General features: G+C 43.4%; 1 protein-coding gene across 3 annotated transcripts in view; it reads right to left on the bottom strand.

Annotated features, from left to right (window-relative positions):
* The window catches only part of ANTXR1 (ANTXR cell adhesion molecule 1), a 245074-nt gene that overhangs the window by 42710 nt on the left and 184334 nt on the right, over positions 1-18030 (bottom strand). For 2 of the 3 annotated variants that reach the window (XM_032176723.2, XM_058428667.1), the window contains exon 17: positions 13641-13721. In XM_032176723.2, the coding sequence (XP_032032614.1) occupies positions 13641-13721 (81 nt within the window). Of the gene's footprint in view, positions 1-1897; positions 2903-13640; positions 13722-18030 lie in introns of those variants that run through there. The other variant, XM_058428666.1, reaches the window with a different exon arrangement.

An 18030-nucleotide genomic window follows, 5' to 3' on the forward strand; every position in this document is an offset into this window, starting at 1 on the left:
AAACTGCATCTCTCTTTTTCTCTCTCTCTTCGGGAAGTGCTAGGAAGATTACTCACAAAAAATCAAATCACATCCCCCCCGCCAGTGTTGGTGTTTCTGGGGAAGGCTTATGGAAAGCTGTGTTTTTTCATGGGGGAACAGTTTGTGCCATGGTTTACAAAGCTAAAGAATTTCAGTATTCAAACTGTTGCCATAAAAAAATCAAACTTGGAAATAGAACTAAACATGTTATTAACAGAATGGGATTGAGAGAGCAAGAGAATCCTTTTGGAGTAAAGTTATCCAAAGTCTATGTGTTCTCCTTTGACACATAAATCTATTATCAACCTAGTCTTGGACTTTTTTTTGGACAGAAATTGGATAAGTTTTGCAAAAGACAGGCACAAAGCCTGGCTGTGGATGACACCCTGAGGGTCAGAACATTCATTACAGCATTGGCGTCTACAGAAATTTGAAAGCACAGCAATGTTGCTGGATAAAATTGGCATTTTCATATGGGCAAGGTAACCTTTTTAGAAGCCTTCATGTTGCTTAAGAGTGGCCTGCTGTGGGACACAGATGTATGGGTTTCTGACTTGATACAAATTGCTTGTAAGGTCCAGTTTTTGCTAAAAGATTCTATTTTGATCCATTACTAAATATATTTGCAACTTGAGGCCCATCAGCAGTGGATCTACTGCAGAACACACTAGTGCAGCTGATGAGGTGCTGTGGGACCATGGGATATGGGCAGTTCTCATGGGCTTATTCCTGATTTTGGGGGGTGTGCTTATTGTTTACAAGCACAGAGGGTGGCCTCAGCTCTGTAGCTTCCTTGGCTGTCTCTGGAGGACTGCCTGGCATCCCCTAGGCCTACAGATGTGGTGGGACACTAAAGCAATGGCTTCAGGGACTCTGCTAAGCTTGCTCCCACTACACACTCATCTTTCCATTGCTCTCCACCACGATGCCTAAGACAGCCAACCTTGTTGGTCAGAACTACTTCCGTTGTTAGAGAAAGAAGGAAAATAATTTTCTTGCATAGAAACACAGATGATTCCACAGTGGACTTTCCATTAGGCCCACTTTTACTAGTTATACCACGAAGGAGAATGCTGCCCATTATTATTTCAATTTTCCAGACTCTGTGACATTTACGGTTTTCCATTACAATTCACCTTTAATAAGCAGGAAAGTAAATGGAAAGGCTTATATAAGATTTATTCCCATTTAAAGCTTGTACTTAAGTCAGGGCCGCAGAGTCCTTGAAACATAGGTGTTGCAGTAACTGAGGCCAGTCAGTGCCTGGGTGCCAGCTGGGGGGGCCACACCATTCAGTGAAGCAACCAAATTCAGACGCTGGGGGCAAACACAGAAATGGACAGAGGTGCTGAATGCTAGAGGAATGGAATGAGCACCCTCACAACTAGCTCTGTCATCACTGTGGATTCTCAACGTGACATTGCTCTCAATGATATTAGCCAAAAAGAAAAAAATGGAAAATCACTAATATTAAATGTTATAGGAACAAATTTGTAAAGTGAGACTGGTAAAGCCTTGGAGAGTTTTTAAAAAATGAATTTTCTATTTTCAAACAAACTTAAAGAAAGTTATTAATAAATGGCAATGACAAAAGTATGAATAGCAATTATAATAAAAGTTTAGTGTTTTAATCAGCCTCATTTTATCTGGACATGTCCCTAGAAGACCTTGTGAATTCTCTCTCTTTATTAAGAGACAGAGGATTCATTCAGATGTCTCTTTGCCTGTGACTCAAATGCAGTTTCCTATGAAGACACATCATAAAAGTTTGCAAACAGCTGTGGCCTGGAGGTTGCAGAAAAAAACCATACTCCCTGAGACAAGGAAACAAATTGAGCTAGGTCCTCAGTGCTGTGAGGGAAAGTTAAGAAAAAAAAAAAGCCATGGTTCCTTCCCTCAAATTGCTTACAACTTATTCAGGGAGTGAAAAGTCAGTATTGGTTAAAATTAACTTGGTGCTAAACTTTGTGGCTGTAAGCGGAGGAGGAAGGAAGGGCCAGACAATGAGCTTTGACCGGGAGAAGGTCTTGGGCTTTGGCTGAGTGCTGAGTGCCTGAAAGATTTGGGTGGATAAAGACTGGAGAAGGTGGAGCTTGCAGGTGGGGGCTGCTGCACTCCCTACCCTCCCTGGTTGCAGTTCTGTGTGTCCTCTCTCAGTTCTTCTCCCTTCTGGCCTTTTACACATGCTGTTCCTCCAACTAGAAGGCCCTTCTCTCCTTGCACTGGGAGAGTTTGTCCTTCAGATCTCAGCCAAATAGTCTCTTCTCTTTGGAAGTATGCCCTGATGCCCCAGCCTGGGTTAAATCTTCTGGCTCTATGCTCCCAGAGAACTCCAAACTCCCCTTCATACCATCTACCATGTGGAGCTGTAATTTAGTGATCTTTTCTGACCACTCCAGTGTACACTCCACAAAGGCAGGGATCTCGCCTTGTTCATGCTAAATCCCCACTACCTAGCTTGGTGCCTGCTGGAGAGTGGGAGCTCAAGTTGTATTAACTGGATGAATGGAGTTTCTGTTCTAGACACAGCGTTGGTGGTAAAGTGGGAGGCAGTGAGAGGTGGAATCAGGGAGAGCATGAGGTGATATGGGAGCACAGCATCCTGTGCAGGAGAGCAGGCCTGTGTGGGAGGACATCAGTGGGTATGTCATCTTGGGCAGGATATAAAAATGGAAAGGCACTGGGAGGTGGGAAGAGGTAGGAGGACAGGAAGGGAAGAGGTTGGGTGGCAAGGAATAACTCTGCCTTCTCCTCAAGAGATAAGGCTGAGTCTGGATGTTTATCCTCCTCTTGTGGCCTGGGGTGAGGACTCAAGGAGAGCCAGGCAGTGTCGAGCTGGTGGGTTTCCAGTCTTGCCGCTTCCACCAACACTCTTTGTGACCTTGAAAAGAGCAGAGATCTTATCTGAGCCTCATCTTTCCTATATTAAAAAGAGGATAAAGTAAGGAGGTGATGGGGAACAGATGAGATAATGGACCTGGGAGGGCTCGAGAATCTCTCCAGACCACCTTTCCAGACCTCAGCTTTGGTGCCTCTAAAATGAAGGGTCTGGGATTATGAGGAACTGCCAGTTCAACTCCAAGACTGAGGGTCAGGTTGAGTTGGGGTGGTCATGGAGATGCTGAACGAAGATGGGTGTGTGTGGATGTTTTATAGCAGGCTGGCTCTTCCCCACACTGTTCAAAAGCCTATCTCCTAGGTCAGATTTTGCCATCTATAATCTAACCCAATACTTTCTGGCCAGAACAGAACTTCCCACCAGCATGGATTCTGATGATTCTTAATTGAGGCCCATCACAGAGATGCTGAATGTCCCTCGAGATGATCTTTTCTGGTGCCATCAGCTGGAGGAGCAGGCCCGCAGAAGCCAAGTGGCTAGACATGATCATCATGCTTAGACAAAGTAGCCAACCTCCTAAAATATTATACACTTGGGTAAAATTCTGACCCTAGAGCTAAGCCCTACTTCCCTCAACCTGATTTTGTTTGGAAAGGAAAAACTGAGGTCAGAGAATTTGAACAGGGTTGCTTTATTCCCATCCCTGTCTGGTTCAGCCTTAGCATTTACGTCTCCTCTGTTTGCTATTTGCAACCTGATTCCAGGACTTGACCTTCTGTTGTTGCAGCTGTTTGGGAGATGAGACAATCTGAAGTTGAAAGTCCTACAAGTTGAAATTGAAAGAAGCTACAAAATGATGATGATGATGATGATGGTGATAATAAGGAGGAGGAGGAATGTGTGTGAATGTGATTGTGTAATGCTTGTGGAAAAAGGGGGATCAGATTGTGAGGACTGGAAGAGGGGGAGAGGGAGGGGGAAGGAGAGAGGGAGAGGGAGATAGCTCAACCACAGCAATTGCTTTCATACGTATTTACTCAGAGACACTTCCTACCATGGGAGAAGGAAGTTGGCACAAAAAAAATCCCAAGATGGTATATTTTGCAGCATCAACTTTGGGTTTAACATCTCTGAAGAAAGTTAACTTTGCAGGTTTTGGGTACAGTTGGTTTTTGCTGTGGACAGAGAGTGTTTTGAACTTTTTATTCCTTAAATTCAGCTAACTCAGCCAAAAATTCTAAGTACTCATGTCCCCCTCCAATGAGACAGCAAAGGAGAGGCTTCCAAGGGTGAGAACTGAATGAATACTACAGAGAATTCAAACATCCAGGGAAGACGGCTGTGCCAGAATAAATCACACCCTCTAGGAACATTTCCTATAATTTGCTCTTTTTTCTTCCTTTTTCTTAAAATGATCCGTTTCTTACAAAAATTTATAAAAGGTCAGGAGACTTTCCCTCCAGATCTGTTGGGACCTTACACCTGGTGTCAGATAGGAATTCTGAAGATGTCCATTTACTCAACGTAAAGAGCTAACGTAAACTTAATTGTTTATTGTGCAAGAAAAACGACTTTCGTGTAAGACTTCAATATGTAGATAACTTGGTTCTTTTGGTCATTGCTGGTTTGAACATAAAATAATTCTGAGAAAAAGTTTTTCCTACAGGTTAAGAGGTAACTAAAATTCTCTGAAATCAATGGCAGTTTTCAGGGGGAAGGAAGGGAAGAAAATAAACTCCCATCTTTTCAAATTATTTATATCTATCATTTTATTTAATCCTGAGACATTCACTCTGGAATGTGGAGAAGTGCTGCCAGCACAGGAGCAATGGGGTTCCCAAGGTGTGGCTGTTTCCAGGAGCTCCAGTTCCAGCTGCTCCACTCCTCCAGCCACATCACAGGGAGAACAGAGCCCATCACTTCCCACAGGGATGTCCTCACTTCCTGCCCTCTCACTCATACCTGGGCTCTATAACCCATGTCACTAAGGCGGACTGGCACTTCCTCCTAAGCCCTCCAACCCTTTCTCCTAAGAGTTCCTGCAGTCTAACAGTGAGTTCTTGTCTTCAACCCCTTCCTCTACTGGATCTCTGCCATATGCTCTTCATCATGCTCATGTCTTACTAAGACAAATAACTCTTTCCAACTCTAGATTTCCTCCAGCTACTGCCTTGGCTCTCCCTCCCATTGTTTGTTAAGCTTTGCTCCCATCCCCATCATCCCACAGAGCTCAGGTCACTAAGGGCACCATAACCTCCTTACTGCTAATCTTATTAGATGATCGCTCTCAGTTTGCATCTTAATTTCCCATCATTTGACACTCCACACTCCTCCATAATGTATTATCTTCCCTTGGCTTCCATGACCCCAGACTTTCCTCTTGCAACTTCTCTTTCTCTTGGCTGGTCCTTCTTAGTCGTCTTCTTGCTCTATTTCTTTTCTCCACCCTGACTTAAAGGATGTGACCCTCTGGGTTCAGTGCTTAACTTCTTCTCTCTACCCCTCTCCCTGGTTTCCCCTCTATTCACATGGGTCTCAACTGCCATGGCCAATGACTCTCAGATCTTTGCCTGCAGCCAAAACTCTCACTGGAGCAAAACTGCCCCCTGACTAGGGTGAGGCACACGAGGTGTCTAGGGCACAAAATTTAAGGAGGCACGTACTCGCAGGTCCCTGCTTTCACACAACCCTGACAGTGAGCAACCCAGAGAGTTCCTGCCCTAGATGCCTTCATGCTTCCCCCGGTCCTGACCTGCTGCAGGTCCTTTTTGCTTAGATGTCCCACAGGCACTGCGAACTCCACAAGTTAAAAAGCGACGTCCTCATCTTCCCTCCCAAAGCTCTCCTCATCCTGGTGAATAGCAGGCAGCACAGTCAGCAATGTTGCTTGGGCCAAATCCTGGAGGTCCTCCTTCACACCTTCCACTCTCTCATCCTCCACACCCAGACAGTTACCAAATCTGTGATTATTTGCTCAACATCGTGTGAATCCAAGCTGTCTTCTTTGCCCACCACTCTGCACCTCAGGGTGCCAGCCTCTCTCACTGACGCTATGTCCACACTGCAGCCAGTGTGACCTTTCGAAAATGCACATCCGATTGCACCTCTGCTTAAAATGCTTGCAGTAAGTCTCCACTGTCCTCAGGGTGGAGTCCAGCCTCATCAGGCTGGCAACCCAGGTTCCTCTTCACCACAGTCCCTCCTCTCAGTGCCTCCCACTCTTTCCTCCTCTGTACCCTGCTCCTTGTGTCTCCCTGAAGGAGCCACAGTCTCAAATGCAGATCTGTATGCAAGCTTCCCTGTCACTAGAATATTCTGTGCTCCCCAACTCCATTCCCCCTTCTTGTCTCAGCTTAAATGTCCATTCAAGAAGGCATTTGGACTCCAAGGCTGGTGAGATGCCCTTCCTGGGTATAGCTCCCACACCTCACGTGCTCAGCTCCATCACAGAGCCTTTCACACCAGGCAGTGTTTGGGAGCTTCCTGCTTGTCCCTGTTCCTTGAGGGCAGGGACAGGGCTCATTCATTCACCTTGAATACCAAGCACTAATACAGTGCTCATTGGCTCTTAGAAGACGTCTAACAAGTATCTGTTGAATGCATGAAGGAGTTCAGGACTCCCTAGTGTTGACTTCCAAGTCTGAAAGTCCTAAATTCAAGCCCCAGACCTCCTTACCAGCTGTGTGTCCTTGGAAAAGTTAGTAATTTTCCCTGAGCCTCAATTTCTGTTCTTTAAAATGGAGATCATCATTACCCCAAGTTATTGTGAGTGGGTTTATACTTCTGTAAGCATTTGCAGTTCATACAGTGCATGACACTCTCTTCTCTTGCACACCATACATACATACATACATACAGGAACTCCTGGAAGCCAGAGTTTAGTCCTCTGCTGATGGATATCCCTAGTGACCAGCCCAGAAATGGATTCTTAGTGGGAGTGCAATTGGTTTTTGTTGAGGGAAAGCAGCCACGGCAGGCCTTAGAAATTGGCAGTGAACAGGGAAAAGAAAAAAAAGGAAAGGGGTTAGAAGAAAGAGGGAACGCAGGAAATGTGAAGGAGAGGGAAGAGAGGAGAGAGAATGCAAGAGTGCAGACACTTTCTCTGAGGCCTGCTACAGGAGGCTTATCTGCTTTGGAAGGACCGGGCGGAGGATGACCTCTCTCCTGGGGGATAACCTGCCTAGGCTATTCTCGCCTCTGCGACAGTAGGGAGACGTGGTGCCCATGAGACTGGCCTCACGCCCTTATTGGAAACAGCTGGGGAGGATTTCACAACCTTTGAGGCTTTACTTCAGATGAGTTTCAAACATTGTTTATGTACATTTACGTGTGTGTTTCCCTGGGTCTCTTCTGGTTGCAAGGAGATCCAGGCTTGCAAAACAAGCCCTGAGTGAGCTTTAGTATTTTGTTCTTGCAGATAGTAATGGAATGTACCAGCCTCCCGATGCCAGATCTGAAAACAGATGACATCCAAACCCAGTGGGTTCTCTGGGAGCACGTGAAGTGGGGTGGAGTTCGATTTGGAGTAAAAGTGACTGGGGAGGGCTCAGGCTGGTCGGTAGATGATTGAATTCCATCCAGAAAAGACATATGAGGCTGAGCTCTATTTTCTCTTTTCCATCTTCTTTACTCAAGCAGTAGCAATGATATGGCAGCCTCAGTCTAGGTTAACCATCTTCCTGATAGGAAACGGACTGTTAAAAGCACATGAAGAGTGTGATCAGCTTATCTTACTCTTAGGGTTTCTGAAGGAATGTGGAGAGTTGCCTTTAAATTGTTTCAAAAAGGAAAGAGAAGATGCTGCCCTGAGTGAAAAAGAGGGAATTGGACCACCTCACTGCTTCTCAACCTTAGATGCCCATTAGAATCACCTGGGGAGACTTTGTGATTCCCAGGCGATTCTATAAGTGCCCAGACCTCATCCCAGAACAATGAAACAGAACCTTTAGGGTGGGACCTTTAAAGTTCTCTAGGTGATAACAATGTGCAAACAGGTTGAAAACCACTGGAGTCCACGCTCTGAATTCCCTTACGTTTCTGTGTTTGAAATTAGTAATCTAGGAACAGAATATGTGAAGATGGGAAGGATTTCTTTATAACTCACTGAGGCTTAATATTTAGATTTAAGGTAGGCTAGTTATTCCCCAGTTGTGTCAATAGGTGCTCTATGGAGAAATATAGAAAAGGGGTGGCTTGGTGGTCAAATCAGTATAGAAATATTGCTTAGGACCCCAAACTCTCAGGGTGAGAGGTACTCTGAAGTTTGTTTAGTTCCTTATCTTGCTGGTTTTCAAAGTGTAATCCCCAGACCAGCAGCATCAGCGTCACCTGGGAGTTTGTTAGAAATGCTAATTCCCAGGCTCACCCCAGAACTTCTGAATCAGAAACTCCGAGCATGGGTTCAGCAAGCTGTGCTTTAACAAACCTTCTAGGTGATTCTGATGCTCAAGTTTGAGAACCATTGATCTGCCACAGGAATCCCCTATGTCCTGGCCTAGTGGTTAATTTGTCTTATCCGTGTTTGGTACATTAGTTACCTGGAACTTTAGTCTCTGGGGCAGCCCATTGTGTTGTTGAAACTTGCATCCTTCAATTCTTCCTGATGAAATTTGTTTCACTGTTGTTTCTACCTGTGGTGCTAGCTCTGTTCAATGGGATGGCCCAGAGTAAATCCAAGTCACTTTCTATTAATACATCCACTTCGAGGCATTTAAGATAATTTTCTAGGACTTCTCGTTTAATATAACATACGGCCCATAGCTTCCAAAGGAGGCTTTCCCAAATCTACACTAAAATACTCAGGAAGATACAGAAAAGGTGACAATTTGCATTACCATCAAAAACAGACCGAAGGGGTAGAAGTGTAGAAGAAAATTTCTGTGAAAATGTATGTTCTCTTGAAGTAGGGGCGGCTTCTCTAAATTTGAAACAAAAGGCAGGAATCATAAATATTTATAGATTTGACTGTAAAATTGTAGAAAACTTCAATATATTTCTAAAAAGTTAAAAAGTAAATGGCAAACTAGAAAAAACTTTGGACATATATTACATGGTTAGACTTTAAATGTCATAAGGATTAATAAGTACCACATACTTAATGCTAGCACAGGATCTGATACATAGTAGGCTTTCAAAACGTTTGATTAATATATGAATGAAGATGGGTTAAGAAAATGATCACAGGAAACCAACACTAAAATATCCGGTGGAAAAATGAGCCAAGTCAAACCAACTGACAAAGGAGAAAATAAACATTAAAAAAATCGTTCTACCTCAGTAATAATAAAAAATACAAATTAGCACCTATCAATCAAATAGGTACGTTAATAATATTGAGGAGCACCTGGGGAGATGGCGGTTTCATAGGGGCTAATGTGAGGGTTAATTTGTACAATCTTTTGAAGGGCAATTTGGCCATTTGTATCAAAGCTTTAACAATTTGCACACTATTTGATCCAGTAGAAAGTTGGACTTTTATTCTAAGGAAACATTTGTGAATGTGCACAATGATTTGGCAATAAGGATACTGACTGCAGCTTCATTTATAATAATAGATACTTGAAAATCAATCTCCAAAAAGGGAAGATAATGCAATGGAATATGACATGGTCTTAAAATGATATTATTCAAGGATATGTAGTGACATATAAAGATTATTCCTTGACAGTGGTGACGTGATAAGAAACAGCTTGCAAAGCGGAATGACACACCATATCATCATGGACCAAGTAAGTTAAAAAGCTCTCATGACCCCTTGAAGTGTTCTTTCTCAGGACATTCTGAAGTCCTTCAACCATTTGCCCTTGAAAGATTAGCAAATTTTCTGAACTCAAAGAGTGGCCAAGCTGTGTAGGAAGCCTTGGGGACAATCCTGGACCATCCTGGGACAAAGGTTCTGACTTCCAAACCTTCTCACCTAGGCTCTGTCAAATGTGTTCTGCTTGGGCAATGCCCCCTTTCAAGCATGAGTCTGGCCAGCAACTTTTTGTATTTACAGGAAACTGTGGGAACAATGAACAATATTACCAAGCTAGGTTCACTCGGTAGAGAGGATGGGAAAGGCATTCCAAGCAGAGAAACCTAGCAAAGGTACAGAGACACAAAATGTCCTGGCATGTTCAGGGCATGGCCAGCAATTAATTCCATGTGCTCAGAACCTATTTGGAGGTGATGAAGAAATCTGGGGTAAGCAGCGTATGAAATGGAAAGGCATGCCTTTCTAAATCAAGCTAAGGATTCTGGTTTTTCCCACAGTTTTTGCAAGTCTGAAGTAGAGGCATGGTGTATTGAGGTTTGGTTTTACAAGGAGCACTGTGGTGGCTACATACTGGGAGCAGGGGACACCATGTGCTTAGTAAACTTTAACAGTCTTAGAATCAGATGTGCTACTGGTTTGCTATTTAGGTGGTTTCCTTTGGCACTTTCTCTTTTATGTTGGCCCAAGCATTTCCTGGTGGGCTCCAAGTAACAATGGGACCATGAGCCCACCGCAGGCAAAAAGAGGGAGATGGGTGATGGCAGATGGAAAACATTCGTGTTCCCTGCTGCCACCCCTGACCTGGGGCTTGGATGGCTCTGAGGAGGTGGGTGCCAATCCCAGGGAAGGGCGGTGGCTCTAGGCTCTGGCTCCCTGAGGCCCTGCTCTGTGCTGAGCTGGAGGCCTTTCAGCAGCCTCAGAGGCTCTGTTGGTGGGCTTGTGTCTGCATCTGGAGGGCTGGGGTGGAGTAGCTGAGGGGAGGATGAAGGAGACAGGAACTGAAGAGGAAAATTTGCCAGGTTTCTGTGAGGTCAACATGTGTTTGAAGCAACTTAGAATGTAACCGAGAATGCAATTAGGTGATTTTTGTTTTTGTTTTGTTTTAAAGAAAAAAATCAGAACCTGTGACTCTTGTTCATGAGCACATGCCTGGATGGAGTCATTTTGAGTTTATGGAAAATGTGGTCAGCTCCATAAATCAGTGCTAAAGAATTCTTACAGACTCACCACCATGCAAGCAAGGCAGGCCTCTCCAGTGAGTCTCCTAAGATTATGCAAAACAAAACAGAAGAAGCATGTAGACAAAGCTACAATATTGCCCCCCCCACCGCCTCCCCTGGAATTCTTTCCTGAGTAGCCATAGGCAGCTCTGAATTCTGGTTCTTACTTCATCTGTGACCTTTCTTGTGTAACTCCATGTGTACATTGTGTGGCTGTTGCCATGGCAACAAGGACACAATTTTCTGTATCAATTTCTCTCATGTATCTTATTTTAGCAAGACTTCCATAAAGAAAGGGCACTTAAAAATAAACTGGATAATCATAATTTGTAACAGTGTTGAGAGTATGTTCAAATGTATCCAAATTCTTAAGCTTCTTATATCTCACATCTATTATTTTGCATGGCTGGAGAATAAAAGTTCAAGGTGTATTATGTCTCTCAAAAACATATGGAACATCTTCAGCTGTTAATACAAACTTTCATTCAGAATTGGTAAATAAGAGATTCAATTTAAGTGTGATTCATTAGAGGAAGTTCCATTTATTTTCATTCCATTGTTCTTGGATTTATATAACCAGCCTTTTGCTCCCAAACAGCATTGATTCTTCTGTCTTATAAATAATCACATTTCTTTCTATCCAGCCTCTTTCCTATAACCCTCCCACTTCTTAGGTTGACCCAGTTTATGAATTGGTTTCTGCCAAACTGGTCAGTGGAAAATGGAATGTTAACATATTTTAGTGGAGATGTTTTTCAATTGCTCTGAAAAAAAAAATGGGGTCCTACACTGTATCGGCATCTTGTCACAAAAAAATAGTACTACTGAACCTTAGTTTAGGGATCTTATTATTATTTTTTTCTCAATCTGTCAGAGGAGTCTCACGCATGCTAAAAAAATTTCTTCATTTCCCATAGAAAGCAAATGTATACTTTATAAGACCAAACACCTCCCAGAGTACTAACTTTATGGCCTATGCTTGTTTCTCCTAACTGTAGAGTTTGTATTTAAAATTTCATATAGAAATTTGGTCTTGTTGACTGTCACAGACAAAAGCTCAAATTCCACATGCGATGAGGGCCAAGTCAACCCAGCATTTATATGAGCTGGTTTCACGTTTTTACTTGCCTGCCGTCCTAGTCACAACAGGAGCAGCTAATTGGGTAGTGGCTCACATAAACTGTGAAACTTTAGACCAAATCTCCTCAGCTACAAACCACCCACTGTCACCAGGTGCAAGGGGCGGGGGTAGCAGGGCCTGCCTATCGGGCTCTGCTCTAGTGTTCTCTAGTGTTAGCTGTGTCATGCTGGACAGTCAGGAGACCATACACGCCAACTGCAACATGGCTTGAAGTTTTTTTTAACAAAACATTTTTTATTTTGAGACAGAGTCTCACATTTTTTGCCAGGTTGGAGTGCAGTGGTACGATTTGGGCTTAATGCAACATCCACCTCTGCTTCAGTCTCCTGAATAGCTGGGATTACAGGCATGTGCCACCATACTTAGCTAATTTTTGTATTTTTAGTAGAGATGGGGTTTAACCATATTGGCCAGGCTGGTCTTGAACTCCTGACCTCAAGTGATATACCTGCCTTTGCCTCCCAAAGTGCTGGGATTACAGGTATGAGCCACCGTGCCCATCCTGACTGAGCATTTCCATGTGTTCAAACAGTGGGCCAAATGCTTTACAAACATCACCTTCTCCAACCAGCCACAGTAGGAAGAAGTCCGTGCCATCTACTTTATAAGGATGAAGTTCAGAGAGGTCAGGTGATTTGCCTGGAGCTTTCCAGCCAGGAAGGAAAGGCGGTTCAAACCCAAGTCTGCTTGATTCGAAAGGAGTTCTAAATGAGATACTTTTGTTTTGCTTTTGGATTAATGTGCCTGATTCCCAAAGAAGTGGATGGAAGATGCAGGTTGCTGGTAGTTGAGGGAAAACTTGGTCCCGAGTTTTGATCTGTAAAACTTGAGGGAGAGAGACTAGCTCTTACATGAAGAAATAGTGATAGTGTTGTTTCGGCAGAACTGAGGTTGTTTCCAGTGTAAGTTACTTGTTATTTACTATTTGAAACAGAACAAGCTATTCAACTTCTCTTGTTTTTCGGAGAATGCAATTAGGTGATTTTTGTTTTTGTTTGTTTTTCTTTCTTCATTTACAAAATGAAGCCATGGGCTGGATGGTTTCTAAGGTCTCCGCTGGCTCTATCTTTCAAGACTGCTCTTGACTAGAGATATTCCAAGCTTAGCCTTGACAATGCCAAGACAAATCCTCACCTGGGGTGAAGGATCCCTCTGTGGTCCTGGGCTAGCCGGGCCCAACACCTACTGGGAAGATGGTAGGCGTTTTCTGTGGCCCCTTCCTTGCCCTCACCCCATCCTTGCAGTGCTGGTACCCTGTGGTGCACCACTGGCTTGTGTGGCCAGTGGCCAGCAGAGCTCCCTCCTGAAACTGCCCCAAGTAGGGGCCAGTCCTGCTTTATTCTCTCACTGTGCCTATACATTGAGAAGCTCAAATTCTAGGAAGTTAAACCCAACATATTACTGTCAAAATCCTTTTCAGAAAAGCAAATTAAAACTCAAGATCTGATAATAACCAACATTTTGAAAATCGATGTCTGATTTGTTGCAACATGAAATAATAGCTGGATTTGTAAATCTGGAGTTATTCTAGCTCTGTTTTAGAATCCAAAGTTATTTTAGCTCTACAAAGATGGAGAGAGAAAAAGAATATGTGTGTGTGTGTGTGTGTGTGTGTGAGAGAGAGAGAGAGAGAGAGACCATTAATGAATTAATGAGTCCTACCGTGTCTCCTGGCTGTGGACGCATCACAGACACACGATCATATCCTTTCCTCAGTAGGACCCATAAGGCATCGAGTTTTCCCTGAAATAAAACAAATGCACCAAGATTACACATGAAACCAGACCTGTGGCTAGCCACCGTAGGCTCACAGAACTTTCCGTGCTTCTTCAGTCATGTGAACAACACAACACTGTCAATACGGTCATGATGGGATTAGTGACTCTGCAGTCCCTTAATTCAAAACTGGAGCTTCATGAATGGAGGAGAAGAAGAGACACACAGAAGACTCTGATGCTTGTGAAGGACGCACCCTGAGGTCTGAGTGCAGCCCCAAGTTTGCAAACATAACTTCATTCAAGCTTTGGGCTTTTGTCTTTATCACATTTCTGGGCATATCCTCATACCACAAGTCAATCTTTCCAAATTTCACTAAAGTTTTTTCTTCCCACTTGGTGCCCAGAGCTCATTAGTAAAGACACTAATGACAAATTCTGGAAAATTACTAAACGTTAAGTGTCGACAGGGCAAGACCAATTAAAGGCCCCTGGAATGCACGTCCCTGGCTGTCTGCTAGGCTCACTCAGTAGCTATAACTTGCTCTGAAGCCTGGGCTTGAGAGACGAATTACCAAGCATTACAGATGACCAAAAACCACAACCCCTTTGAGGTTGTATGTAATTGGCTGAAACAGAGAAGAGTGAGTATGTCAGCACCAAGGCTTTCACAACTGATGACCAAGAACACCCCTACAGGTGACTCTTATTTATATTCCCTGGAACCTGTGAATATGTTACCTTACATGGCAGTAAGGACTTTGCAAATGTGATTAAGAATGTTGAGATCGGGGAGAGTATCCTGGACTATCCAGTGGGCTCAGTCTAACAGCATGGTTCCTTCCTAGAAGACCCATGGTGGTTTTTGGCGGGAGGGTCAAATCCAGAGAAGGAGATGTGCGGATAGAAGCAGAGTCACAGTGATTAGGAGTGAGACGGACTCAACCCAATGTTGCTGACTTTGGAAATGGAGGGTGGCTATAAACCAGTGGGTGTGGGAAGCCTCTAGCACCTATAAAAGACAAGGAAATAAATTCTCTTCTGGAGTCTCCAAAAGGAAAACAGCTCTGCCAACACCTTGATTTTAATCTAGTGAGACCCGTTTGGGGCTTATGACATCTGGAACTGTAAGATAATAGATTTGTGTTGATGAAACCTTTAAGTTTGTGGTAATTCATTACAGCGACAAGAGGAAACTAACACAGTCCTTCTCACTCCCTGATATATTCTACGTTAATTTGCTGATTGTCTGTGCCCCCTTGAATGCCAGCTCCATGAAAGCAGGGGTATTGATGGTTTTGTTCACTTCTATCTGCCTATCCCTTAGGACAACATCTGGTGCTCAATATATATATTTGTTGGAGGAATGAATGTTCCTAAGTGGTAGGTGCTTCCATGAGTGTCCTCTAATTGAATTGTCCCAGCAGTCCCAGAGGGCTGTGGAGAGGAAATGGAGGGTCAAAGAGAGATCAAGTAACTTGCCCAAAGGCAGATGGTTTATAAACCGGAGAGTTGAGATTGGAATCCATGTCTGTCTAATTCCAAATCACATATGCTTTCTATTACACCAATTGCAGATTCTTCCTCATCAGATCTTCTGGCGCGAGTGCTTTAATTTAGATCCTTTAGAACACAGGGTTTCTCAGCTGTGGGTTGCAACCCTTTAAGCCCTCATGAAATCAATTTTGTATGGGACCAGAACTTTTAAGAAATAGAATAGAAGAGAAAATAGTAATTGCACATGGTGAGGATAAGTATTATTTTGTGAAAAATTTATCTCAGTTAAATGTGTATGGGTGTGTGTATGACTGTGTGTGCACACATGTGTGGGCAAAAACTGGGCCAAAATGTAAAATGTATTTCCTACCCAAGCCTTAGGAACGTTTGAAAATCCTGATCTTGCAGGGGTCTTTGAATGACAGTGCTGGGAAGGCTGGACGAGTCTAAAGAGTTTAAGTTCCTGGACACAAAGCATTTATATAGGGCCAGTGTTAAGCATCTCAAATATTTCATGTTCTGAAATGATTTTCTGGTGGATTCTATACACATATAAAATTGTGTTCTTTAATCTTTATAAACTGTTGTTTGAGTTCTTGTGGGTTAAACTTTGTCTTGCCAAGTGTAGTGTTTCTCATCTATTTTGGCAAGGAATTTACAAATGCCTTGAAAAATATTTTGAAATGATTTTAGAATGCTGGATAGAACTGCTGCTGTGTGCAGCATGGTTTTCTCTATTAAGCCGTTTCAATCACCAGCTAAATGTTTTCCTTTAAGGTTCTTTTGGATAAGCATTTATATTTCAGGATGTAACCAGGTGGGTTTCCTGGATGAATGCCTCTTTTTTCTTTCCCCCTTTTTTTTCAGGAGAGGGCTCCCAGCATTTGGCTTTGTAAATCAGCCCACCCACAGAGCTGTGTGTGCTAATCACTCAACTCTGTGACAAATGAGCAATGAGATGGGGCAGAAAGAAGAACACTGGGCTGCTGAAGGAACACATTAATTAACTCAGCAGAAATTTAAAGTTACATGCATAGCAAAAGAGCAGAAACCACCTAGATGTATAATACCAGGAGAATGAGTAGAAAATGATGTTTCTTTGTGGCAACAGATCACCCTACGGTGTAGTGTTTAAGCACAAAGTGACTGAAGCCAGGCTGCCCCAGTTAGTACTGTGGGTCTCCTTTTCACCAGCTCTATGGGTTAGATGAGTAGTTCCATCTTCCTAAGCCTTACTTTTCTCATATTTAAAGTGGAGATAATAATACTGTCTACTCTACAGACTTGCTGTAAGACTTAAAATTAAATATTGACGTTAGGTACTTGTCTCATAAAAGGTATTCATTAAATGTTACCTATGATCATAGTAAAGTCATTAAAATGATCATTTGGGAGGCTCTGTAGAGAGATGGAAAAGAATGTAACACAGAGTGTAGGAATCCAGCAATTTCAACTTTGTAAGCATGCATGTGTGCATCTTCTATTCTGTGCTCCTCCAAGCCTATTTTCCTCTTACCCCCAAGCCACAGTTTTTATTCCTTCTGCCCCAATCACTCCACCCAAATTGCTCTTGTTAAGGCCACCCATGGCATCCCGACTGCCAAATGCCTTGACACTCATTTCACTTGGTTCTTTGGGGAGATCCGCTGTGCTGGGCCTCTCCTCTGCACACTCTCCCTCAGCCTCTGTGCCACGAGCTTCTACCTGCTCCCTCCGACCTCTCTGCCAAGTCCTTTTCAGCTTCTTCTGCTCCTCCCCCTCTGCCTACACTTGACATGGTGGCCTTCATTTGGCACCTCTATTCTCATCTCTCAGCTGAGTGCTCTCATCCAGTCTCATGGGTCCAGCTTCCACCTATCTGCCGGCAACTCACAAATTCTACACTCAGCGCAGTCCTCTCTTGAGCTCCAGATCTGGGTATCTATTTACCTATTAAATCTTAATTGTAATGTGGATGTATCACATCACATCACGGGTATCAAAAAGTCAAACATTACAAACTGAACTAACTCTTCTCCCCAAACCTGCTCCTCCTTTTGCACACCCTGCCTTGATTCATGGCACCACCAATCTATCCAGATGGGCATACTGGGTACCAGGAATCATTCTAACCTCCCTTCTCTCTGCAACCTGCTCATGTCCAACATCAACTGTGTCTTGTGAATGTTCTCTCTGTAGCAGCTCTGCTGCCGCCTCTTCCCATCCACCCCTGATCCACCACCTCCACAGCTCCTGCCTGGGCCCAGGCCCTCATCATCTGTCACTCATTCTGTGAATAGTTTCCTGATTGGCCTTTCATCTCCAGAGTTCCTGTCCTCTCTCCTGTTGATTAATAAAGAATTTTATTGTGAGCCCAAATGGATGCACTGCAGTCAATAAAATGAACCATGAAACATCTTAGTAGCCAGTGTGAATTTGGGCAAGTTACCTAACCTCTCTGTGCTCTGGTTTTCCATTTGTCATTTCTACTGATCTGGGTATCTATTTACCAATGGATAAGTAGTTTCTATTTTCAAGGGCTGTTATAAATAATAAAGGCATTAGTGCATAGAAAGCGCTGCCCGACTTGCAGGGTGTGCTTGATCTGGGTGAGCTGCTGTCCTTGGGCTCTTCTGGCCAAGGCGAGATTAGCTAGTTCCAGGTGTATCCTTAGCATTCTGAGTTCTGATTGTCCCACAAATGAACCTAAACTCTCCAGTCTGTGGCATAGAAAACAATCCAGGCAATCAATCAATCAACACAACCTATAACCTCTTTCTATTCCTACAACAGGTAGTTTTTATGCAAGAGCTTTAGAAAAACAGTGTTTGCAACCAAGAAGTAAGCTTTAGAAAAAACAA

Source organism: Hylobates moloch, unplaced genomic scaffold (assembly GCF_009828535.3).
Source record: "Hylobates moloch isolate HMO894 unplaced genomic scaffold, HMol_V3 SCAFFOLD_15, whole genome shotgun sequence".
Lineage (NCBI taxonomy): Eukaryota > Metazoa > Chordata > Mammalia > Primates > Hylobatidae > Hylobates > Hylobates moloch.